Source organism: Ursus americanus, chromosome 5 (genome assembly GCF_024610735.1).
Source record: "Ursus americanus isolate L20-20 chromosome 5, mUrsAme1.1.p, whole genome shotgun sequence".
NCBI lineage: Eukaryota > Metazoa > Chordata > Mammalia > Carnivora > Ursidae > Ursus > Ursus americanus.
In genome coordinates this window covers 58606872-58632338 of record NC_142131.1, presented here as the reverse complement: position 1 = coordinate 58632338, position 25467 = coordinate 58606872, and the positions used below count along the sequence as shown (strand labels likewise).

The 25467-nt window shown below is 49.1% G+C and overlaps 1 protein-coding gene across 1 annotated transcript in view; it reads right to left on the bottom strand.

The window, feature by feature from the left end:
- Nucleotides 1-7155: 7155 nt before the first annotated feature.
- C5H5orf15 (chromosome 5 C5orf15 homolog) overlaps nucleotides 7156-25467 on the bottom strand; it is a 103608-nt gene continuing 85296 nt past the window's right edge. The window contains exon 3 of the mRNA XM_087862282.1: nucleotides 7156-7291. Coding sequence (XP_087718408.1) covers nucleotides 7279-7291 — 13 coding nt within the window. The 3' untranslated portion in view covers nucleotides 7156-7278. The remainder of the gene's footprint in view (nucleotides 7292-25467) is intronic.

Sequence of the window (25467 nt, the reverse complement as noted above, 5' to 3'; positions counted from 1 at the left end):
TATGGGCAGAGAAAAGCCCCAAGTCCTCCTCCAAGGAAAAAAGAATGGAAAGTGGGTCTTGGGCTAAGTGCCCCGAGGGTTTGGCAGCCTGGAGACATGCGAAGCCAGGTGCCCCCTGCCCTGCCCCTTGGCTAACATACACCCCTAACCTCAATGCACTTAGAGTCTTGGTTACGCCCTCCCCCTCGCCTGGAAAGTTTGCCCTTCTCCTCTTCATATTTTTCCCTGCCCCCACCAATAGTGGTCACCAGCTTGCACAGACCAAGGAGATCGCCCCCTCCTCTGTCCTGCCGTCAGAGGAGCCGGAACCTGGGCTCCTTCCCGCCCGTGGCTTCGAGAGGTGGCCCAAGCACACAGAAAATGGCTTGCTGGATCCCCGGGCGGCACCTTGTCGAGTCACGCCTCTCTGCCCATAGTTTAAACACTTGGGTCATCTGGGATTCCAGACACCCTTAGTTGTGCCCAGCATGGTGCTGGTACTGAGGCCGCAGCAGGAACAAAACACCCAGCCCCAGTCCAGGAAGATAGCTATTGAGCAGGACCGGGTCGGGAGCTTGCTTAGAGCCACCCCCCACTCTGTATGTCCCGCGGAAGGTGACACCACTTCCACTCCCACACACTCCGCCAGCTCCCCCAGCTTCCCCAGCGTGGGAGAGAAGATGCCTGGGACTTAGCAGGCTACAGGCCCACTCCTTCCCCTACCTCCCCCCCACCCGCCAGGCTCCTTCGTGAACTTAGGCTCTGGCAATGGTGTGTGTGTGAGATGCCTGTGTTTTCAAAGAATTTCTTTCAACTTTGCAAAATAATGACATCTCTAACATAAAAATAGAGAGCCCGTTGGCTGCAATCTGCTATTACATTTTTACTAGGACCCTCTGTTGAGCCAAAGTATAATCTGTAAGATAATATAAGTGCTAATAATATTTTCCAGAGAAGCATTTCTCACTGTTACAAACACAAACTGCTATTAGTGGTATATTTGTTAGCATTGATGAGACAAAGATTACCCGGCTTCTGAAACAAGATGAGAACAGGTTGATTTTTTTTCCCCCTCTAAGCTGTTCAGCCTTTGAAAAAAAAATTAACATAATGTGCTGAACGTTCTACACAATTCTAAGTTCGCCTTAAAAACTCCTTTGCGATTCCTCTCCCATTAAAGACTTTAAATACCTTTATTCTCTTTTAATAGAGCAATTCATCAATGTATTCTTCTAAAAGGTAAGTAATACAGATAGATTAGTCAGGGGGACATGTTACAAAAAGAGGAATACTCCCTTCAGGATTAATATGCTAATACCATACCTGGCACTTAGTAGGGGCTTAATAAATGGACATTATCTTAGTTGATTGATTGCAATTCTGTGACATTTATAACATCAAGCTTTTCAATATCACTTCAAGAGTTGGAAAGTTAAAAACGCTTAATCATCACTTTCTGTTTCATTTTAAAGTCGGGTGAATTTTGAAGCTCTGCCTTTCCTCCCAGAAGCGGATCGAAGACTTTGACAGAGCGCCACCTACTGCCCCAGCCCCGCCACCGTCTCTCCCCAGCCCCCACAGCACCCAGAAGCACCCACAAGGAAACCCAGAGAGAGGTGAATTGGACCCTCGAGCCCTCAGCCAGACTTCACCAAGCCCCTACTATGTGTGTGGCAGATCCCGGGGATACGGACACGCCAGAACATCCCCTTGTTCTGAAGTGTTCAGTCTGCAGGAGAAATGACCAGGGAGGCAGGGCTAAACGGGGGAACATGCACCCCAGGAAGGGTCCCAGGAGAAAAGCCCACACCAGCTGCAGGCACCCCCACCACCACCACCAACAGCCCATAAGGGTGAATCTCCTTCATCCACTTGGATACCTTCACACACAACCAACATGGTCACCAGGTGTCTCGGGGGCCTGACCTCTGCCAGGGCACTGGCAGTGGCCGGTCACTCGGGTCTTGGGAACTGTCCTTTAGAGCATGTGCAGGAGAACTCACAAGGAGCAAATGAAAGCTTCAGCAGGTTCTCAGCTCAGGGTTGTGCTTTACACGGCACGCAGATTGTATCCCCATGTCTGCGGAGATGCAATTAAGCCATTGATCCTCGTGCAAAAGGGGCATTGATAAATCGATATGGAGCTGATGCTGTAGATAAACAGTGCGCGTCATCAGGAGGCACGGCGTGTGTAAATGAGTCAATACGGATGGGTATCAAGGGAAATTCTGCCTCAATATGGCCAAGAAAGCCAAATACTGTTAGGATGTGTAGCTATGGCTTTTGTACTAATTTATTGCTGTTCTCTGATTCCTTCAACAAGCATAGATTGAGCACCTTTTTTGAGGCTCTGGCTGTGTGCTGAGCCTGGGGACAGAGGAACAACTGAGCTCAAGACCCAAGGCCACAGCTGGCAGGATATTCTTTCCTGACTTCTAGGAGACAGGAGACCTGAGTCAGGACAGTCCTCTGCTGAGAACCCCCTGTGCACCAGGATCTGGGCTGGGCACATGATACACACACCTCTCAACCTCCCTATGGCCACTATCGCAGAAGTACCTGGCCCAGTTTTACAATGGAGAAAACTGAGGCTCAGAGAGGCTAGGTGGTCACATTGCTAGTGCATTGCAGAGGGACACTGGAACCCAGGGCTGCCACAGACACTTCTCTAACCTGCCTTATGCAACCCCAGTATCTTGGATCTGATCAGACATCAGGCCGCCACCACAATCACAGAGCATCCTCCCCGCCGCCCCTCCCCCTCCCCCCCCCCCCCGCCCCCGCAGCCAAGCAGCATTGAGGATATGAGAATGAGGACTCCTAGAAGCAGCCTTGCCTGACCTTGGAGGCACAGGTGTGAGGTCATGCCCTCCGCAGGAGGGTGCACCAGGAACAAGGCCCCAGACACCGCTGGGTGCCTTCTGATAGCATCAGTCCCATCTCCCTTGCTAACAGAAGCCAGTGTAATCCAGGCCCCCAGGTGGTGGGAAGGCTGGCCCCCATCCCAGCCCCACAACAGGATGTTAATCTGGATTAACCCTAAACCAATTAGTCCTTTCATTCCTTTTGTCAATGACAAGCTTAAGAAGAGGCATATTACAAAATTCTGATCAAGGAGACATTGCTCTGGAGAGCAGGCCTGCTGGAGAAGCTCCTGGGAATGATTACTTAGCTCTTAAATAGAGATACAAGGACCATTTTTCACCTATTAGATTGGCAAGAATCCAAAAAGTTGAGAACATACTCTGTCAGTGTATGGGAAACAGACCCTTTGTACATTGCTGGTGGGAAAAGCTGGTACAAACCCTGGAAGGGCAATTGGCAACATCTGTCAAGGTCACAAAGACATGTCCCTTTTGCCCCAGCAGTTCTAATTCTGGGAATTCATCCTATAGGAAAACTAACAGAATTGTAGAATATATTATAATAGCAAATATGGGGAACAACCGAAATGTCTATCAAGAGACGACTGGTTCAACAAATTAAATTACATGCATATGACACAATATGATACAGCTATAAAATATTAAGGATGTACTTTGTGTACCAAAATATTTTGCTAGGTGGGAAAAAAAAAAAAAGCAGTGTCCCAAAACGCTTAGAGTATGCTACCATTTGTAAAAAAAAAAAAAAAAAAAAAAAAAAAAATGCACATGAGGTGATAAAACTACACATTCATATTTGCTTTAATATGCATTATGTAAAAAGATTCTAGAAAAGGGCACCTGGCTGGCTCAGGCAGCAGAGTGGTGACTCTTGATCTCAGGGTTCTAAGTTCAAGTCCACATTGGGTGTAAAGATAACTTAAAAAAATAAAATCTTTAAAAAAAAAAAAAGACTCTGGAAGAATTAACAAGAAAGTCCTACTAGCGGGCAGGTAGAAAAGGAGTAATAGGGAGACTTTTTATTGCATACCTTTGAAGTGTTTTAGATTTGCAAAGCTGTGTAACATTTCACCATAATTCAAACAATTCGCTATAATCTGAATGCTGTGTCCCACCCACCTCCTAAATTCATATGTTGAAATCTTAACCCCCAAGGTGATGATATTTGGCAGTGGGACTTCGGGGAGTTTATTAGAGCATGAGGACAGAGGTCAGGATCAGTGCCCTTATAAAAGAGTCCCCCGCCAAGTGAGACTGACTTCAGCCGAGTGAGAAAACAGCAAAGAAGACAGCCATCTGTGAACCAGAAAACCCTCACCAAACACAGAATACAAGGCCGCCATGATTCCAGACTTCCCAGGCTCTGGAATTACGGGAAACAAAGGCTTGCAGTTTATGAGCCCCCCGATCTATGGCATTTCGTTAGGGCAGCCCACAGAGCCTAGAACATAATCACACATTTTGAAAGAAAGTAAACCAATGAAAGGATGGTATCTTTTCTGCCTGTGAACATTTGTATACAAGGATCTGAAGGCTGGGTGAAACCACAGCAGCCGTTTTGTGACACTGAAAGGCACGAGTGGGGACTGGGGAAGTAGAAAGAACATTCAGTGATATTGCTAAATTGTTGAATTAACCAAATCTGGAGCTGCCCCGCCTCAGAGCTTCTCATCAGATAGATAAATCCCTTTACTGTTTAAGCCATTTGAGTTGGGTTGCCTTTTACTAACATAACATACACCAGCATCCCAGCAAGGAGACGTCCCCGGTCAAGGCCATTCTTGCGGGAACACATAACAAACAGATGAGCTGTGCCTCTACTCATGCTTCCATTGTAAAGAAGAAATGAGATGTTAGGGGTTAACATGGAGGCCTAAATATAGACATTTATCTCTGCATCCGATCCCCCAAAAAACTCCTCTAAAATAGCAGTGAAGGTCTAAAGCGACAGAAACCCACAAGGACAAAGAAAAGAGAAGATGACAGAAGATAAATATATCAACAACAGTTTCAGGAAGCTGAAGAGCAGATGGGCGAGCGCCAACTGGCTTTGCAGATGGGAGAAAATGGAAACAGAAGCCTGTGTTTGGATGAACAAGCCCATTCAGAACCCGGAAAAGGCCCAGGGATTGAAGGGGCACCAAACACACCCGAGGCATGGTTGGGGCTAAACACAGGAGGGCTCATGGAAAGTCTACGTAAGACTTAGGAATCCTACTCCCGCCACCTAGCAAGATGGCCACCTTACCATCACCACAAAGAAAAGATGGGAGGTCAACTCTCTGGGGATTTGGGGTCAAAGACCCTTTGGATTCAAGGACAGCAGACACGGCTGAGCATGGGGGTGTGAGGGCCATATTAAAAACAGAGAGAATAGGGTACGTCTATACACTGAATGGTAAAGACATGTGCTACCTTCTCCCACTGAACTTCTGGAATTTCTCAGCCAAACCTCTACTTCTCCTCCAGGTAGACAATAGAAGGATTTCTCTTTTGAGAAAATGTCCACCCCAAGAGAAAAGACCCAAAGATACTGATACTATGGAAATAGCCAAGTCACCCTACCCCACCACCCTGTACTGAGGTCCACTGGTCATCAAGCCTCCCCCAAGCACAGGGTCCTCCCAGGGGGTATCTGGGGCCTTACTCGTAGATACGTATGGAGAGCCAAAGAGCACCAGACGTTGCACTAAAATCTCTAACTGAAAGTCACATCAGAGCAAACAAGAAATAAAAGAACTCCAAATAATATAGAGAGATGGCAGGAAAGAGAAAAAAAATATATACATAATGTATGTATTTTCATACCCACAGAAAAATTAGAAGATAGTGCATTTCATGAAATGAGAACAAGGGGGCTATAAAATGAACATTCAGAGAAAAACGCTTTGAAATTAAAATAGGATAGCAGAAATTTTTTTCACCAACAGAGTATTTGAAAAATAGGAAAAAAAATCTCCATAAAAATAGAACAGAAGGGCACATGGATGGCTCAGTTAGTGGAGCATACGACTCTTGACCTCGGGGTTATGGGTTCAAGCCCCATGCTGGGTGCAGAGATTACTTTTAAAAAATCTTCCCAAAACATAGCAATAAAATAAGATAAAAACAGAGAGGGAGGCATACCATAAGAAACTCTTAACTGAGGGTTGCTAGAGGGGAGGGGGATGGGGGTGGGGTAACTGGGTGATGGGCATTAAGGAGGGCACTTGATGAACACTGGGTGTCATAGGCAACTGATGAATCACTAAATTCTACCTCTGAAACTGATAATACACTGTATGTTAACAAAATTAAATTTAAATTTAAAAAAAGAAAGAAAAAAAGTAGAAAATAAGAAAGATAAGCAAATTCAAGGATTCATCTAACAGGTTTATCTTTCAACTAATAGGAGTTACCAAAAAACAAAATAAAGTTAACAGAGAAAAAGCAATTATCAAAAAATAATCCAGAACTGAAGGAAATGGATTCCAAGGCTCAACAGATCTCCAAGTGTATGGCACCACGAATTAAACTTTAAAATTTAGTTTTGGGGGGCGCCTGGGTGGCACAGCGGTTAAGCGCCTGCCTTCGGCTCAGGGCATGATCCCGGCGTTACGGGATCAAGCCCCACATCAGGCTCCTCCGCTGTGAGCCTGCTTCTTCCTCTCCCATTCCCCCTGCTTGTGTTCCCTCTTTCGCTGGCTGTCTCTATCTCTGTCAAATAAATAAAAAATCTTTAAAAAAAATAAAAAAATAAAATAAAAAAATAAAATTTAGTTTTGGGGCGCCTGGGTGGCACAGCGGTTAAGCGTCTGCCTTCAGCTCAGGGCGTGATCCCGGCATTCCGGGATGGAGCCCCACACCAGGCTCTTCCGCTATGAGCCTGCTTCTTCCTCTCCCACTCCCCCTGCTTGTGTTCCCTCTCTCGCTGGCTGTCTCTATCTCTGTCAAATAAATAAATAAAATCTTAAAATAAAATTTAGTTTTAATTTTTTTTTAATTTTTTTCAACCTTTCCAAGGAACAGCTTCATAAAATGCAGAACAAAGAAATGGAGAGAAATCCTAACAACTTCCAAAGCAAAGAAGCAGGTCACGTACAAACCTGAGGATCTGAAAGCTATCTGACGTCTCAGCAACAATGAAAGCCAGAAGACAACGGAACAATGCTTTCAAAATTCTAAGGGGAAATGATTTCCAATCCAGAGTCAGCCACAGTATCAATCAAGGAGGAGGCTAAAATCAAGACATTTTCAGATAAGCAAGGTCTTTAAAAACTTACCTCCTAGTCACCCTTTCTCAGGAAGTTACTGGAGAGAAGAAGAGCCCAAGAAAGAGGATGAAGTGGGATCCAAGGTGCAGGGGACACTCTAGAAGCAGGAGTTGGGTGCTGCGTGCAGGGAACGGTCTGGACGAGACCTGCAGGCTGGAGGCTCAGAAGGACTGCCTGAAAAATACACAAGAAAACAAGGCTGTCACTGGAGGGGTTGGAAATATTCAGAGATGTTCATTTCTGTCGCGGAGTTTGGGAAATCATGTGTAATCGGTTCATATAGACAAAACAAAGGGGGGTAGGGGGACAATCATTCTGAGAAAACATCAAGTGGCACAAGAAACTCTAATCTTAATACCACAAACGACTCCCTGTGAATAATAGCTACCTACAAAGTCATGATCGTGTAAACATCGAATACTGATTTCACCCAAATTGAAGATTTAACACTGTCAGAGGGATAGGAGAAGGGGAAGCTAGGGGGCAGGGGGCCGCAGGGGAGGGTGCCATGCAGATTATAAAAATTACAAATCCCCCCCTTCCACAAAAGAAAGTCAATGGATCGTATCTAAAATTAAAAAAAAAAATCAAGAAATCGCAGTTAAATCAAGTAGTATAGAAATACAGAGAAAATACAAGAAATAGAAGAAAAACTTGGCTAACCACTCAAAGCTGTTGATTCCTGGGAGCCGGTGCAGAGAACAGGTAGGCAGGGCCCTGCCGTCATTCTCTGAAAGCCCAGCACTTCTATTTGGGTTCTTGCACACCAAACCTGGATTTAAAAAGCGTAAATAGCCAGGGGCGTCTGGGTGGCTCAGGCAGATAAGCGTCCAACTCTTGATTTCAGCTCAGGTCATGATCTCAGGGTCATGAGATCGAGCCCCAAGCTGGGCACGGAGCCTCCTTAAGATTCTCTCTCCTTCTCCCCCTGCCCCTCCCCCCACCACTAGCACTCTCTCTCCAAAAAAAAAAAAAAAAAAAAAAAAGTTTAAAAAGAAAAAAAACAGCAATTGTCTGGTGATCTCCTGGCATCTGAGCAGGTCCGGGCCCACTTCTAGGAGGCTGTGGGCCAGCCAAGGACCCAGCAGCTGACCTCGGGAGCTTACCATCTAGCCAAGACAGAAGCCCAGGAGAGACAGCAGGTTGTTTTCAGTGTTACACTGTTACCAGCAGTGCTACATAGACATCACAGGGCATGATGTCTCCTTGTTCACGGATGCACACGTGTCTCCGGATTAGAGACCTAGAAGCTGGGTGGCCAAGACAAACGTGTGCCAGTTTAAATTTTAATAGATACTGCCAAATTGCCCTCAAAGAAGGCTGCCCAGGGTACGTTGCCACCAGCAGTGGGCAATTCTCCCTCACTCTGCGTACCCTTGGTGATAACAATCGTTCTCACATTTGCCAAGCTGCCAGGTGACAAAGCTATATCTCCTTTTTGTTCGTTTACATCTTCATAGTTACTAGTTGTCTTGTTCTGTTCAGGCTGCTATAACAGAATTACTATAGACACTGTGACTTATAGACAAGAGAGAGAAATATCTTTCTTGTTTTAGAGGCTGGAGGTGTGAGATCGAGGTACCTGCAAATTTGGTGTCTGGAGGGGGCCTACTTCCTGATTCATAGATGGCGGGCCCATGATCTTCCCTAGTGGAAGAGCCAAGGGAGCTCTCTGGGTCTCATTTATAAGGGCGCTAATCCCACTCGTGAGGACCCCATCCTCATGACCTAATCATCTCCCAAAGGCCCCACTTCCTAATGCCATCACCTTGGGGACTAGATATCAACATACAAATTTGGGGGAGACAAACATTCAGTGTGTGGCACTGGAATGTATTTGATAATAAAAAATTGGGAATACACTGCACCATTTAAAAAGGGTAAGGTGATGGCATGTGTTAGCATGAAAATATCTCCAAGATGTATTGCTCATGGTGGAAGCAATTTGCAAGCAAGCAATAAATACCAAATGATACTATTTATGTTCAAAAACACATGCACAAAAATTCTGTGTGTGTGTAAATTCATGAGAACCGTCTGAGAGAAGACACACCAGAGAGTAACTGTGGTCTTTACTTCAGGAGTGGGAGGAAAGTATCCTCAGGGGGACGTTTACTTTCTCCATAAGTACAGGAGACAAACACGAAGGCTCTGGACCAGACTGCCTGGTTCTAAGTCCAGCTGTGGAGGCCCCCAGGCTCTCTGTTTTCTCTTCTGCAAACTAGGGATAGTAATACCTACCTCATGGGGTTGCATAAGGATTAAATGTATTATAGACATGTACACGAACCCACACACGTCTAAGATCAGGGCTGTGTGTTCACTATTATCATCCATAATGTTTGATTGCTTAACAAGAAATCAATGTATGTTTCATGTATTCATGGTATAATTTTTTCGTAAGAAGGAAAAGGAAGAAAGAAGTAAAACCAAAATATAACAAGGTGCCCAGGCAAGACAAGAGCGGGGACACACAGGAGCAACCAAAGGAAGAGCTGGCCAAGCACGGCCACAGAGAAGCCCAAGGCGAAGGGGACAGCACCCTGGAGATGGGGCCCAGAGCCTGGCCCTACCATTCCCCGGCTGGGCCTCCATTTCTCCGAGCCTCAGTCTGTACACCTGCACTGTGTGGGGGAGGGGAAACAGAGGGGAGGTCACCAGACTCAGACGAGGGGCTGCCCACTGTGCAAGCCCCAACTCCTCTCAGGCCGCATCTCCAGCTCCACACCCACTGGGTCGGGTCCAAGAGCCCTGCCACCCAAGTACAGGGGGGCCCAGACTGCCAAGTCCACAGCCTGCTCGGGGCCCAGGCCCTGCCATCCCAAGCCCTCCCTGAGTCTGCCCCTCTAGGACCACAGTCTCCTCCTACTGCCATCTGGGGCTCTGAGGCCCCATCATTCCCCCAGCCCAGACACCGCCCCCTTTCTCCCTCGGGAACTGGGCTGTCCTTCCCCGGTGTGGAGAGATGCAAGGTGTCAACGGGCCCCATCTTCTGAGCCGTGCTCCTCTACCAGGTCCCAGTCTGGCCTGAGCCTGTAAGCGAACTCCTCCTTTGCCTGCATGGCCCAAGGGCTGCGTGTGGAGTCTGGGACAACGTGGCAGCTGCCACCCTCCGGCCAAATATCCACGCTGCTCCCACCCACCTCACTAAGAACCAGGCTTCCCGACGGGGCTGCAACCAGAGCTCACTGCAGAGCCCGCAGCTGCCCACTCACAGACTCCCTCCCTTCCAAACACTCCACACAAAGGCACTTTTTATCTGGTTCAAAAACATGCTTTAAAAGCTTTAAAAGTCTTTGCAGTGGTTTCCCATGTTCTAGTCTCTTTCAGATGATAATAGTTTTAATTATAACAATCATTATAGCATAATACCTTCAATTTAGGCAATCAGCTCCATTCAGAATATTCAAATGGGGAAATGGTGCTTGGGCAAGCCAGGCTCTCTCGGCACTTGGTTTCCGAAAGAAGCTCTCTGGGCCCAGCAGGTGCTGGCTGCGACCCGGAGGCAGGAGATGCACTCTGCAGTGGGTTGTGGGAGAAGTCCCAAGAGTAGGCCTAGAGGGAGCCCACAGGGATTCCAGCACAGGAATCCCCAGGCCTCCCCAGAAGAAACTCCGCCACTCTCAGAGACCTACCGTGGCTCCGATTGCCCAGAGATGAAGTCTCCAATTCCTCAGTCCTCTCCTATCCAACTCCAGCCCATCCTGAACAGAATCCCGGCACGTGCCACCTTAACCTGGCCCGTGTCCTCTTCCCACACACAAGACACGACTACCACCACCTATTAGGTACCGACCAGGGCCGGGCACCATGCAAGCCAGGTGACCAGTCATTCCAGTTTGCCCAGGACTGTTCCCATTGTAGCTCTAAGAATCGTTCACAGGAATGAACTCAATAAATGCCAACTGGGGTTCATAAAAATCTCCTGGGAGCCCCAAGGCTGGAGGAATACACAACTTCATTTATTCATTCCACACATATTCCCTGAGCACCTACTCCATGCCAGACCCTGTTCTACAAGCTAGGACCATGTCAGGGATGAAACCAGGAATCCCCACACTTGTGGAGCCCATAGTGAGTAGAGGGGGAGGCACTAGGGAAAAGGCCTGCAAATCAGCTGGGATTTGGACCAAGAATTCAGGTCATTCTAGGTCAAGAACAGCCCTTGGTAGCTTGAAAACTGTGCCAGTCTGTGTCCCTGGATGTAGGAACAGAAGAGAGGGTGTTGGTGAACACCTCTCAACCCGCAGTGGCTTCCAAGCAGACCCAGAGAACAGTAGCAGAGCCAAGGGGTGGCTGGGGGAGTCTTTAAGAACCCCTAAGCTCCATCATTGCCCCTACTCGTGATGAGACCGTTGACCATGTTTCCCTTTGCATGAAGAGCCACACAAACACAGCTGGTCTCTGGCCCCACTTTCCACGGACCCCTGCCCCTGAGCCTCTCCACCTGGGTAGGAACCCCAGAGCCTACAGGTGGGGTCTGCTGCCCCAAACCTTGGTAGGCAGAATGAGGAGTCCGGGCTTAGTCCAGAGGGCTATCATCTGAGCTTGGCTCGTGGAACAGCATGAGGATCTAATACAAATAGGATGTCTCACCAGTACTTACAGGATCACTGTCCCGAGAGTCAGAGTCCAGCTGAAGCCCTGCCTCCTCCAGGAAGCACTCCCAGACTTCCATCTTCTTACCACTGGTGAGTTCGCTTCTTCTCACCTCTCCAACTAGATCCCAGATTTATTTCCAATTTTTTATCAGTATGTTGTACATTCCCGGCTCTCCACCCACCCTGGTCACTGCCTCAGACCCTCCTCCTTGGACCTGATAAAATTATGCATTAACAGAAATGTCCCCACCACAGAGGCCACCTTAGGGCAGAACCGGATGCTTCCTCAATCCCCATCTCCACCTGCATTTAGTGCATGGCAGCCACCAAGATATGCATTGTGGCCTCTGCACTTTTAACATGAAAGACCCTTCCTTCTATGATACAAATGGAATCATTTCCCTCTAAGGGGCGGGGTCCTGGGACTCACAAAACCACAGGTCAAGGGTAAGCAGTTTTTTCTTTCAAATAAGCTACAGCCGGCTGCAGCTTGCCCGCAGATAAATGTGCACGCTGCTGCCTAAGGCACTGCCCGACTGTCCTGCCTCGGAAGGCATCACACACACAGCCCTCCCAGGGCGACTGCCTCCCACCCGCCGGCCACACCAGCAGCCGCACCACCCGGAGCGGGACACATCCTGCTCTCCCCTGCCTTTTCCAAGCCTGGAAATGGTCGCTGTCCAAGCTGACAGATGCCTGTTCTGCACCCAGTCGGCCCGTGACTTAGATGCTCTACCTATGAACCAAATGCCAACTTACCAAACGGACCTGCCATGCAGGGGAGGAAGGGCTTCACCCCCTCCCGGGGGAATTACTTAGGGAAAGAAAGGTGGATTCTTGCCCCTCCCCTACTTAAAACCCTGGCTTCCAGCGGCTGTCAGGGTAAGAGCTCCCAGCTCACCGGCCACGCAGGCCTTGTCACTGAACTCTCCGCCTCACCCAGGGATGCTGGGAGCTCCCGGAAAGCTCCAAGCCCTTCCCTTTCCCAGGGCTTTGCCACACTCTGACTCTCTACCTGCCAGTTCACTTTTCTGGGCCAGTTTAAACATGGCTTCCTCTGAAAAGTCTTCCCTACCTCCTGTGTAATCCAAATTTACTCTCTTTTTTAAGAAGCAATCTGCATAGCAGTTAGCAGGGAATTTGGAGTCAGAATTCCTGATTCGAATCCCAGGTCTGCCGCTGACTAGCTTTGTGACGGTGCCCAAGTTACTTAATCTCTCTGTGCCTCCACTTCCTCATCTGTGAAATGGAGCTCATGCACAGAATCGTGAGGCCAATAAAAGCATGTCATCCACTTAGAGTGTTTTGAAGCGTGAGGAGCGCTTGGTCGATAATCAGTGTCAGTCGTCACTATAATCATGATCATCTTATACCTCCCACCGCCTTCTGGGCTTTGCCTTCATAGCCGGCCTCACAGCTGGTCACCGCGCATCTGCTTGGTGGTTATTTGCTGACGGCTTAGATGTCAGGTCCATGAGCGAGAACAACCTCGAAGCCTGGCGTGGTGCCTGGCACGCATAGGCACTCAATAATTAACACTTGATTAAAGAATCATCATGGCTGGCTCTCTCTGCTTTAGATGGGAGGTGGTCAGGATACAGGCAGCGTGACTTGCTGAGGCCCCCGCTGCAACCCAGGTGGACAGGGCAGCTGGGGGGCCTACCTGTGGGCAGCTGGTCAAGAGCCAGGGCTCAGCATCAGGCTTCCCAGGCCCGAGGCCCAGCTCTGCCCCGGACCCCCACGTGGCCTTGGACAGGCTTCTTCAACTCTCTTTGTCCGTAAAACTCCAGCGGGAAACCCACAACAAGTCAAGGTGGGATCCCCAAAGGGAAGAGCAAAGCAAGCCCCAGGTCCCCTTCCCTGCTGGCCCGAGCTGGCTCCTGACCGGACCCAGCATCTGCATCGCCATCTGCACAGTGCGTAAATCCACACAATTAATATTCTCCATAATCTTACCGCAACCATTTTTCTTCACGAATGTGTTTGGTTTCAGAGAAAGCGGCGTGTTCTGGAGGCCCATTTACATTTCATTATCTCTAAAAGCTTAACTACCGTAACTAATGCTAGATTAATAAGTAGCCCCATCGAACAACTACTTTAAACAACACCACTTACACAGTCTCGCCGCTGGTGGGAAAGGAGGCTTTCAACAGAGGCTGTGGTCAGTCGAGTCAAGCGGGTCTGATTTCTGTATCTCCCATGAGAGAGTCTACATACCGTTCCACCAGAACAAGTGAACCTCAGCCGACACCGTCCGTTTCCCAGGCCGCTGCAAACCCGGGCCTGGAACGGGGACCCAGGGAGGTCCGTGTGGCCCACGTGGGGTGTTCCCAAGGCCCATACCCAACAGAGCCCTGCCTGGGGGCTCTCCAACTAGACAGGACCAGGAAATGCTCATTTGCTGGTGGAAGCCTCGTGTACAACCTTGAAGAACAAGAAAACAAGTGGCCGAGTTTAGAGATATCAATGCCAGACTCTGGCTGGAGGCCCTAGGGCCACCTCCCAGAAGACAGCGCATGAGGCACGCTCACGAGGCAGCCACAGGACCCAGGCTCTCTCTGGGCCCTCACCAGCTCTCAGAGCCCCCTGGGACCACGTGCTCAGCTGTTGCTCTTTGGGGAGGTATTCACTATTATCATATTCTTACAACACAGTTGAGATGGCAGTTTCCCCATGAAGTACTGATGCAGGCGGAGGGTATGTTCCAGAAATCACCTCCTCTAAACTGTCATCCCACCTGACTCTTCCTCAGGTGCCCCAACATTTCAGCTCAGGCAATTGTCTAGGCTTTGGCTATTGCGATGGCTCTTCAGTGCAATGTTCAATCGATGTTCGTGGAAGGCCCTTCTCCTGCAAGCGTCTGTTCCGCTCTGAGAACGTGAACACAGAGCAATGTGCAGGCCTTCATCCAAAGCACTGGGCTGCCCACTGACTACCCCCCAATCGCCTCTACCTACTCTATCTACCACCTCCCCGACACCTCTGCTCACCCTGCACCAATGCTCTGAGCCTGTCCACGGTCTCCAGCACAGCAGACTGAGGCCCAACGTTTGAGTAGTGGGCAGCCTTCGGCTTTAGGACTGGAAGCCAGGGAGGAGCCCTGCTCAAGGAAGGCCTGCCCTTGGCCCCCTCTCCAAAAATCTGGGGTCCAAGCTCCCAAAGTTCTAACCCTTGTCTGTTGTCCACCTCTGACCAGGGAGACGCCCAGAAGCTAAGCCACCTGCTGTCCACCAGTTCTCCTGCCCAGTGGGGTTCAGACTCTCCCCGGGCCCTGGAGAACAGCACTGGTGTCCCTCGTGGGCACACACCCAGGATGGCTCATTGATCAGTGGCAAGCACAGTCTACAAGCTCTGGGGGCATTGCCCATCTCCCTGGCAGGCAGGGAAAAGCAAGGCAGACCAGAGCCCCTGCGGAATCTTGCCCCAGCTCTGTGGGGTGGCCTCTCCACCTCTGCATTGGGAATTGTCCTTGGGTCCCTGGTATATAGCTTAGAGATCAACCTCAAGTTCTCTGGGCAGCTGACGCATCTAAACTAAGGCCCTTCTTCTAGGTGTCCCACCAAAAGCCCACATTTCCCAGGAAGGGGCTAAGAGTCCTGGCCATAGGAGGATTCTCCATCGTGCAAGATGACAGCTCGCAGAGCCTGAGGCTGAAGGTCACGTGGACAGGCAGGGTGCAGCTAGAGAAAACAGGAGGTCGCGTCCCTCCCCCACTCCACGGTGACCCTTGTAGAGCTCCTGAGGGCAGCAGCCAGCCCTACCAGCTAGATTCCCCCTGCAGCTTCTCAGCCAGAAACAGGGAGGTTAATAAAACACAGGACGAGGGTCTCCCGAGGGACAGCTCTTGGCCGCCTCTGAAGTTTACAAAAGCAGCGCTTCTGATGTCTCACACGCCGCCTGCCACGGCTCCCTGTGAATTATTACACTGCAGGTTTTCAGGACATTCTGTCTGCAATGCCTTGGGAATTAGAGTAATTGTATTTTATCTGTTTGCCAAGAGTTTTCAGTAAACTCCTTTAATGTACTTTAAAACTCACAGCCCCAAATAGCAATGCATGCCTTCCAGCTTATGCACCAGGCACTGAATAAACACAGGGTGATGTATGGGGCTGGAGAGGACACTATTCATATATTCACACCCTTTACCAAAACACACATGCATCTTAATGACGTTACTTAACCACACAGCCCAACAAAAGGAGCTCCGTGAAGGTCACAGTCACAGGCCTTCCTCCAAGATGGTCCCTGCCGCTCACAGAAGGCCCTCAAGGTAGTCTTTGTACCAAGGGTTCCCTGACATAGGGACGCCTGGGTGGTGCAGTTGTTAAGCGTCTGCCTTCCACTCAGGGTGTGATCCCGGAGTTCTGGGATCGAGCCCCACATCAGGCTCCTCCGCTGGGAGCCTGCTTCTCCCTCTCCCACTCCCCCTGCTTGTGTTCCCTCTCTCGCTGGCTGTCTCTCTCTCTCAAATAAATAAATAAAATCTTTTTTTAAAAAAAAAAAGGGTTCCCTGACATAGACCGTCACTATCCTATCACTGGGTGGGCGGGTGACAGCATCAGGCCCCTTCTCCTGCCCCTACAACTGGGCCCAGGCCACTTCCAGCCACTAGGTGCCACCCCCACAGGGACTCCCCCAACAAGCTGCCTCCAAATCCACTTCACCATGTCCCTCAGCCAGGACAAGAGGGAGGAGAAACAGGAGGAGGAGGAGCCTGATAAAGAGGAAGGAGAAGGTGGCTGGGACTGGGGAGTTGGGGGGTGCTAGAGCAGGAGGTGCTGGGGTGGCAGTGGGGCACAGAGGACAGCTGCACTGGCTCGGAGTTCTTTACTGGAAGCTGGATGCTGAGAAATATGAGAATGATCCAGAATTAGAAAAGATCCGAAAAGGGAGAAACTACTCCGGGATGGACATAATAACCACATGCAAAGATAAACGACCAAATTATGAAGATTAAGATGTTCTATGAGGAGCGTCTGCACCTGGATGATGAGATCCCCTACGATGTCTTGGACAACAGTGGGTACTTTGATGTGGGAGATAAAGAGGAGGAGTGGATCCACATTTTCATGAAAAAGGAGACAGGATAACTCTTCCCGCAGGGATTTATCACTGCCTCATGCTGGAGGAAAAGAACTATGTGAAGCCCCTGTGGCTGCTCGCAGGAGAATCGGGTGTGGACAGCATGCAACTAGCCAGCTGACCATTTCGAGGCCCGGGGGCAGAATGTGGAATTTCGGACGCAGACGGCAGTGCAGCCACGTTCCTGGGGCCTGGCTCACCCTTCACCCTTGGGAATGCCCCGAACATGATCACAGCAGAGAGCCTGTCCCTTCTCCTGAGGCTAGGGGCGATTTCCTTTGCAAGATTATTTGATTAGAGTATGTTCTAATGAAAGGAGCTTAATTATAAAAGTGATTTTTATATGGAAGCAGCTGTGGGAATGTGGACAAATCACATTCATTTTACCTAAATTTAAGATCAACCATCAGCAACCCTATATTGGCGCATGCACTCAACTTTAATCCGAACGACGGTCCTCTCCCCAGATGTAAGTGCCGAAATGCTCCGTGCGGACCTGGTTCTTTGGGAGCAGATGTCGGTGGATGCCATGCCTGCCTTTTTAGACGGGGTCGTAGTAGATGACAGGACCAACCAGAGAAGATATTTTTCTCCCAAAACTAAGTGAGTGCTGTCGGGTGCGAGCTTTCATATGAGTAGGGGGGATACTCAGAGTTGCTTAGGCCACTTGCTTATTCAAAATAAAGGAGCTGCTTTAATTTAAAAAAACAAAACAAAACACCACCATGCAGGGGCCTTTAATCTGACCCAGAGTAAAGACAACATCCTTACAAAAGACGTGCTGTGGGCCCTGCTCTGCTCTGGGACCTCACCTCCTCCCGCTCTCCTCTGCTGGACCTGGCTGCCTCCTGCCGCTCTTCACACACAGCAGGGGCACCTCTGCCACTGGGCCTCCGCAAGTGCTGTTCCCTCCCTCCACCCGGAAGGCTCTCCCCAGACCTCTGCGAGGTTGCTTCCCTCCCTCGACCCTTCTACCCCATGACGTTGCAGTGAGAAGCTGGCCAGCCATCTCCCCAGACACAGAATCAGTTAGCACCTTAATCTTGGACGTCCTAGCCTCCAGAACTGTGAGAAATAAATTTCTGTTGTTTATAAAGCACCCAGTCTATGGTATTTTGTTCCTGCAGCCCAAACAGACTAAGACAATATTCATCGCCACTGATAAATATTTGTTTATGGTCTCTCTCTCTCTGCACCTTCTCCCCAACTAAAGAGTAAAATCCATAAAAGCAGGGATTTTGCCTTTTTTTTTTTAACTGCTCTATTTATTCCCAGCTCCTAGAGCAGGGCCTCACATGCAGCCAGAGCTTTGAAGTATGTGTTGGAATGGCCTTGCTCCTAGTCTCACAGAGAAACAGTATTATGGGAGAGAAAAGAGGGGCTCAAGAGCCGGTCTCTGCTCACGGGGCCCACACCCCCAGTAAGGCTGCCTCTGAACTCTTTCCAGCCTGTGTAGGGAACCACTGGAGCCCCAACACCTGGCTCCGTGGCCACACCTGCCCTGGGCATGGCCATTGGGGGAGAAAACAGCATGTGCAGAGCAATGGCCCCAACACCACCCCCTCCCGCTGTCCCAGATGCCCTAGGAAAAGGCAACCAGGAACGATGGGTTATCTGCCCCTCCAGATCTGGAGACTATTCCCGTCCCTCTGCTGCCCTCCCACGTACCTACTGACAGGCTCTCGACCTACGCTGTCCAATATGGTAACCACCAGCCACCTGTTTGGCTACTGAGCACTTCAAATATGACTAGTCAAATCCATATGTGTAAATATAAAATACATGGCAGATTTCAGAAGCTTTGAACAAAAAAAAAAAGAAAACAGGCTATCGCATTAACAGTTTTGTGTATTAGTTACATCTTGAAATGGTAGCACTTTGGATAGATACAGTTAAAGAAAATGTATTATCCAAATTAATGTTATCTCTTTCTTTCTACTTTTTTAATGTGACTACTACAAATATCTAAATTTTCTGTACAGCTCACGTTAGATCTGTGTAGAACAGTGCCGATCTAGAGGAAACAGTCATCTGAGAAGCAGTTCTGACCAGAAGTTGGGAAGTCTATTCTCTGCAGCTCCAAACTCCTTGCTTTTTCCTGTGCATCAGAGCAAGCAAGAGGGCTGGGTCCTCCCCTGGAGCTGGGAAGCAGAAGGGCCAGGGAAGCTACACTCCCACACCTGCCTTCTGGGACTGTGTGTAGACAGACACACAGGGGGCCAGACTGCAGACAAGCTGAACCCCCTCCTGGCCTTTGGAACACCTGTTTGGTCTCTGAGGATGGCAGGGACTTGGGTTCAAGTGCTGGTGGATTGAGGGGTCTCGCAGCGGAGCAACCCTGAAGGGGGTTGTGTCACTAGGCCAGTGTGTGCTGATGGAGCTCAGTCCCTTGTGGCCTGGGCCTTGGGCACTGACCACAGGGGTCAGCTGTGCCTGCTTCATGGGGGACTCCCTCTGCCGGCCATGGCGTTCATGCTCAGAAGGCCCCAAATATCCCCATTCCCTAGACTGAGCCTCATGAAAATGCATCCAAGCTGGAAGGAGAAGTGGCTGAGATGAGAAGCCCTGCCTCTTCACACTCGAATCTCTGTCCCAGTTGGAATAATGAAGACTTGGAACCCCACACGGGCATTCCACGAGGAGGATTTCTGACTGTGTCCCCAGCACTCAACAGACACAGGGGTGTGGTTGTTTGAGGACGTGGCCTGAGGTGTAGGCTGGAGCATCTGGAGATGTGGCACTTGGTTTTTAAAAATAAGATGAGACCCACATTTCTGGCACTAATGACTCCCAGATTCTATCACCCTTAAAAATATCCCTCAAAGACGGCTGTTGTCACTGCATTTTTAGCGCTTTCTGACTATTTCAAAGACTGCAAACATTCCAGGCCTTGCTGGGTGTAGACTGCAGCTGTGTGAGTCTCTAAGGAAGCAGCAGCAGCAGGGGTGGGGCAGGCCCCTCCTGATGCAGGAAGGCTCAGGGGCTGCATTTGCTGCAGGGGAGGGGCAGGCAGCAAGACAGGGTTGCCCAGCTCAGACTTCTTAGCTGATCTTCCCTCGGCAGCTCAGGGACCAGCCATCGGCCTCATCCAAAACCTCCTCTCACCTCCCCACATCCACACAGAGGTTAGTGGTCTCTTAGGGACACACTGAGGCAGATACTCAATGCATTTGAGAGTGTCACACCCAAGATGAAGCATTTAGGGAGGGGAGCCCAAAAAGCCGAAGTTCGTGTTGATCATGTTTTTGTCCTTTGGGAGATTCAGAGATGTCAAAGTGGAACAACGAAGATTTAGAAACTGATACAGACAGCCCAGGATCACATCTCAGGAATCCCATTTCATTCCATACAAGGTTCCAAGCTTTCCAGAGTTTTCCCAATGTTTCAGAGCGGTCACAGACACCATCTCTCCGAGTGTGAATTATCTGAGATAACATTTACTTGGCCTTCTGGTGTTTGTGTCTCTCTGGCCCTGGTCAGTGTCCAGCAATTCAGAGAAGGGAAACTTACGTGGGTGTTTACCAGCTATTTAAAAAAAAAAAGCAATGGACAAAGCCGCTCTTCAGTGCCTGGGGTGGTAAGGTCAGTGACTGTTCTAGATAATCTGTGGTGAGAGTCCTAAGCCATGATCCAGTGGGCTGAGCTAGGGGAGGAGGCTCACGGAAGGGCCAGGGAAGCCACACACCCACACCTGCCTCTGGGACTGTGTGTAGGAGGACACTCGGGGGGCCAGACTACCAGCAAACTGAACCCCTTCCCAGCTTTGGAACACCTGCTTGCTGTCTGAGGATGGCAGGGACTGGGGTTCAAGAGCTGATGGAGTATGGGGGGGCTCACTGGAGCAATCCTGTGGGGGGAGCAATCCTGAAGGGGGTGGAGCAATCCTGAAGGGGGTCGTGTCACAGAGCCCCCACCTCTGGCCCACAGACCTTTCGTTCATCAGGCTATTGACCTTCAGAGCCAGATGAACTTGATGGACATCCTCTTCCCTCTGAATGGGTGTGGCTGATGGGGAGAAGGGAGTCAAAGAATATAAACTCCATGAAGGATCTAAGACTTGGCCTCCCTTCCAACCATGCCCACCCCAATCACAGAATGAAGGATAGTAAATGCTTAGAAGCACAGACTCTGCAAAGACTTTTGGATTCAAATTCTGGTTCTGCTTCTTCCCCTTCTGAGATCTTGGGAATGGGAAGACAAACAACATCAGGCTTGTAAGGTGATTGTGAGTCTCCCATGAGACGCTGTGTGGAAAGCTCTCTGCTTTTCCAGAGAACATCACTGCCGACAAACCCAGGGCTGGAACGGACATGCTGGCCGAGCTGCTTCGGAGGTGGACACAGGTGTCCTGGGGCAAGACTGCATCTCGTGGGCTGAAGGCTGCTACTTTGCCAGTGTTTTCTGGTCCAAGAGGATCCACTCACACGGTGCTCCTTCTAGAACATGCCCAGAGCTTGGTCCCACCACCACCTTCTGCAGGGAGCTGGCCAGGTCAGGCTTTGAAGACTTGTGCAAGGGAAGACAACCCAAGTCCTCGGGCCTCAGGGCCAGAGCACAGAGCCATCAATTTGGCAATATATTTCTGAGCTGCTCACCCTTTCCCTGTGTTGCTTGGTTTATGGGCTCTTAGGGCCACCCCCTCACGGTCCATGAAGATCAGGATAAATATATTTGGCTAAGTTAGAAATTCTAGTCCAGAGAAAGCCAGGCAAGGACTTGGACCCCATGGCTTCTATTAACAGAGCACATTTCAGCAAAGACCTCTTAAATCGTGAGGGCTAGAGGGTAGAGCTGCAGGGGTGATGGATGCATTCACTCTAACGGCTGGATGGGAGCTGGAAATCAAAGTGACGGCTCAATGTGCAGTGCTGGGTTCGTGGAAGAGGACCTTTCCATCCACACCCCTGTCACCGGCTGCCACGAGCAGCTCAGACCATGCCAGCCAAACCGGATGGCCCTGAAGGGCGGAGAGATGTGGGGCTCTCTCTATTCTGTTAGAGTCCACAGCTTCTTAAAGGCAGGTGTGTGAGAGACATCAGATCCCGAGGCACTGTCTCCAAAGATGGAAATTAGGTGCCTTACTCCAGAGGAGCCCGATTTTCCAGGGAGTTCCAAATCATGATGGGAGGGGAGAGTTCAGAAATTCGATTCATTGCAGAGTTGAGAACAGAAGACAGAACGAGTGGCTTTCAGGCTCCCCGAGGGCAGAGATGGTGGATCAGACAGAAGTGGACTTCAGATGGGAAGATGCTGGAAAGAAGAACTCGAGCTCTCCCGCAGCACTAATCCCACTTCAGCCAAATTACTTGTGATGCACGGGACAGGCGCAGAGACACCGGCTACTGAGCCTCTGGCTTAAGGAAGCAAAGGCTTCTCTAAGTATCCTCAAAGACCCCGAGCCCTTCCTTTGCTCTTCCCTTCTCTTGCCCCTCTTCCTTTCTCCTGCTCTTGTGTGTTTTCGTCCTGCTTTTCTCCCCTGCTGGCTCCCTCTTTCCTGGCAGTGTCAGAATATTCCATCCCTGTATCAGTTCTAACATGAAATGCAGATGAGCTCATGTCTCTGCGAAAAGAAGAGCCACCACGGGCAAACTTTCCTTGGACTTGGAGGTCTGGGAGGGCAAAGCCAGGGTTGTAGGGATGTCTCTGTGTCCCCAGTGCCAATCTTGCAGTTATAAGTCATGCTTGAGAAAGTTCATGCACGAATTCTAAAACAAAATAAACATGTAGTTCTACCAAAAGAAATCCTAACAAAAGCCTTACCAAATCCTGACCCTGAATAGCAGATGCCAAAATATTGCCCTGATATGTGTTGTCTATGCAAAAAATAGTAATAATAATAAGCAACAGTTACATGATAACACATAAAGTAGATTTGGTAGCAAAGACTATTATGAGATACACTAAGTTACAATAGTATATATTTTATCAATGAATCAACAATGACCATCCAACACAAATATGGGGCTCATACACCACGGCCACAAAACAGATGCAAGAAAGATGGGCAGAAATGCCCCGTGACTGTACATTGTACTATATGAGTGACAGATCAAGAAGGCTAATGAATTAGAGACCCGAGAAACATGACAAACATGATCCAATAGCTGACAGGTGGAGGGAACCTGTGGAGGTTCCTAGGACTGCCGTAACAAAATAACCACAGGGTGGCTTCCAACAGAAATCGATTTGCTCACAGTTCTGAAGGCCACAAGTCTGAACGCAAGGTGCCCGCAGGGCATGCTCCCTCTGAGACTCTGGGTGGAACCCGTCCTTAGCCTCTCCCTAGCCTCTGATAGGGCTGTCAGGCCTGTGTTCCCTGCTTACAAGTGCATCTCTCCAATCTCCGACCCCGTCATCATAGGCTGCCCCCCCCCCATGCCTGTGTTTCAAATTTCCCTTCTCATTACAAGGCCATCAGTCATCCTGGATTAGTGCCTGCCTAATGACCCCATCTTCACTTGATTATATGAACAAAGGCCTTATCTCCAAATACAGTCATAATTCACACGCACCACGGGCATCAGGACTTCAACATGGGGGGGGGTTGTTAGGGAAGGGGAAATAATTCAACCCATAACAGAACTCAGTGACAAAGAAGATACATTTTCTTTACAAGTGTGCTGGTGGCATTAGGTGTCCTATCTTGAACTTCTTGCATGTACACATTCATACCCACCTATATATTCACATAAATAAAATCCGTATTCTCCCCAAATCTTACAGATTTCTTTCTTATTATTTGTTGCATCTCCTGTTTCATTTCTGGTTTTATTTGTTTACATATTTGTTCTTTCTTTGATCGGTTGGACTAATAGGTTTGTGGATTTTCTCAAAGCCTTAATTACTGGTTCTATCCATCAATACTCATTTCATCGGTCTTGTTTATCCAGGGTTATTATTGCTTACATTCTGAATTTTCTTAGCCTCTTTCTTATATCTCGAAGATCTTTAATGTGGCAATGCAGTTCGCTGTGTGTGTGGTTTTGTTTTGCTTCTCATCTTCCCTGGAGACGTAGGGATTTAGAATCATACAGTTTTTCTAAATGTACTGTTTTGGCAATAGCCCATAAGTTTTGACAGTTTGTGGGGTTTTTTTAATTATTCTAAATTTTGTTCTGGGTTTTCTTCTTGATTTAGGCATCCCTTAAGACAACTTTTTTAGGGGCGCCTGGGTTGCTCAGTCGGTTAAACGTCTGCCTTCGGCTCAGGTCACGACCCCAGGGTCATGGAATCAAGTCCTGTATCCGGCTACCTGCTCAGCGGGAAGACTGCTTCTCCCTCTCCTGCTCCCCCTGCTTGTGCTCTCTCTCTCTTTCTCTTTCTGTCAAATAACTAAATAAAAATCTAAAAAAAAAAAAGACAACTTTTTTAAATGCCATTCAGTTGAACACTTTTACTTCTTGTGTGTTTCTAACCCCCTTGTGCTATGGTTGGGAACATGGTAAATGGAATGTCCCCCACAGTCCAGCATGCTCTAGGGGAAATGGCACAGTTTGGGGTCCTCAGGGGTCAGTATTGGCTGGACATGTGTGTGACCATGGATGGGCCCCCCCCCACCAGGCTGGCTGCACCAGTAGGAAAGCCACACAGAGTTGGTCTGCCTCACAAGCCAGTCTGGGTGTAACTTTGCTTTCCAAAAAGTACCAGTCCAAAAATTAAATATAATTGCAAAGCAAGGTAAACTTTTATCTCCAAGGGGAGAATATTCATAAAGCAAAGCAAAAATTCTTAAAATCTTCTTTTCCCACCTTTCTCTCTATCAGCATCCTGCCTACCTGCAGCTGTACCCACCCCTAAAAATTCTCCCATCCAGACTCTGTAGGCCCCTAATCTCCTCTACCTCTCCTCCTGACACCAGGCTTTCTGCTTTCAACTTGTGGTTCTCTGGCAGGGGAAAGTTCCCTATTGGCTTCACCATACAAAGGCTGAGTCCTCTAGCTGGGAATGGACTGGGGAAGAAGGGGAGATGAAGAGGATTTGGATGCTTTCATCCCCGTCACGTATGTGAAAGGGGCACCTGCTCTCGCTGTCTGAAGCCAGCGGCTGGGTGCAAATCTGTCAGTCAACAACAGAGGTCTGGGGACCTCCCTCTGAGTGCCAGATGAGGATGTGGACTGGCCTGGCTCGCTACCCATCTCCAATGACTCCCAGGAAGCTAAGTCACCAGCCTCAGAACACCCACTCCAACTCCTGAAGTGACATCCCCTACTGTCTGATCCAGGACTCTCCTGAGCTCTTTTCCACTCTGCCCCAGCCAGCTACTGGGGCATGTCCTGCTTCTTGGAACACGGCCTTTGGCCATTTCTTACTCACCCTTCAAGCCTCAGCTTAATAGGCAGAGATCTGAGTATATACCAAGTGCCAGGCACAATGCTAAATGCTTTATATATTTTTTTTCATTAAATCATTCCAATAACCAGATGAGATAGATAATATCATCTCCATTTCTAGATGAGGAGACCAAGGCTCAGAAAGGTTAGTTTACTGGTCCATAGGCCCTCACTTTGAAGAACTGGGACTTAAATCCAGAGCCGCTTGACCCCAAAACTCCCTGTCTCAAACACCCATTCTTCCGGCCTAAACACTGAAAGTTATGGAAGTTTTCTCTGACTCCTCCTCTCTGCTCCTCCCCCATCCTATCTGGGTCTGCACCTCCTGCAGCTCCCA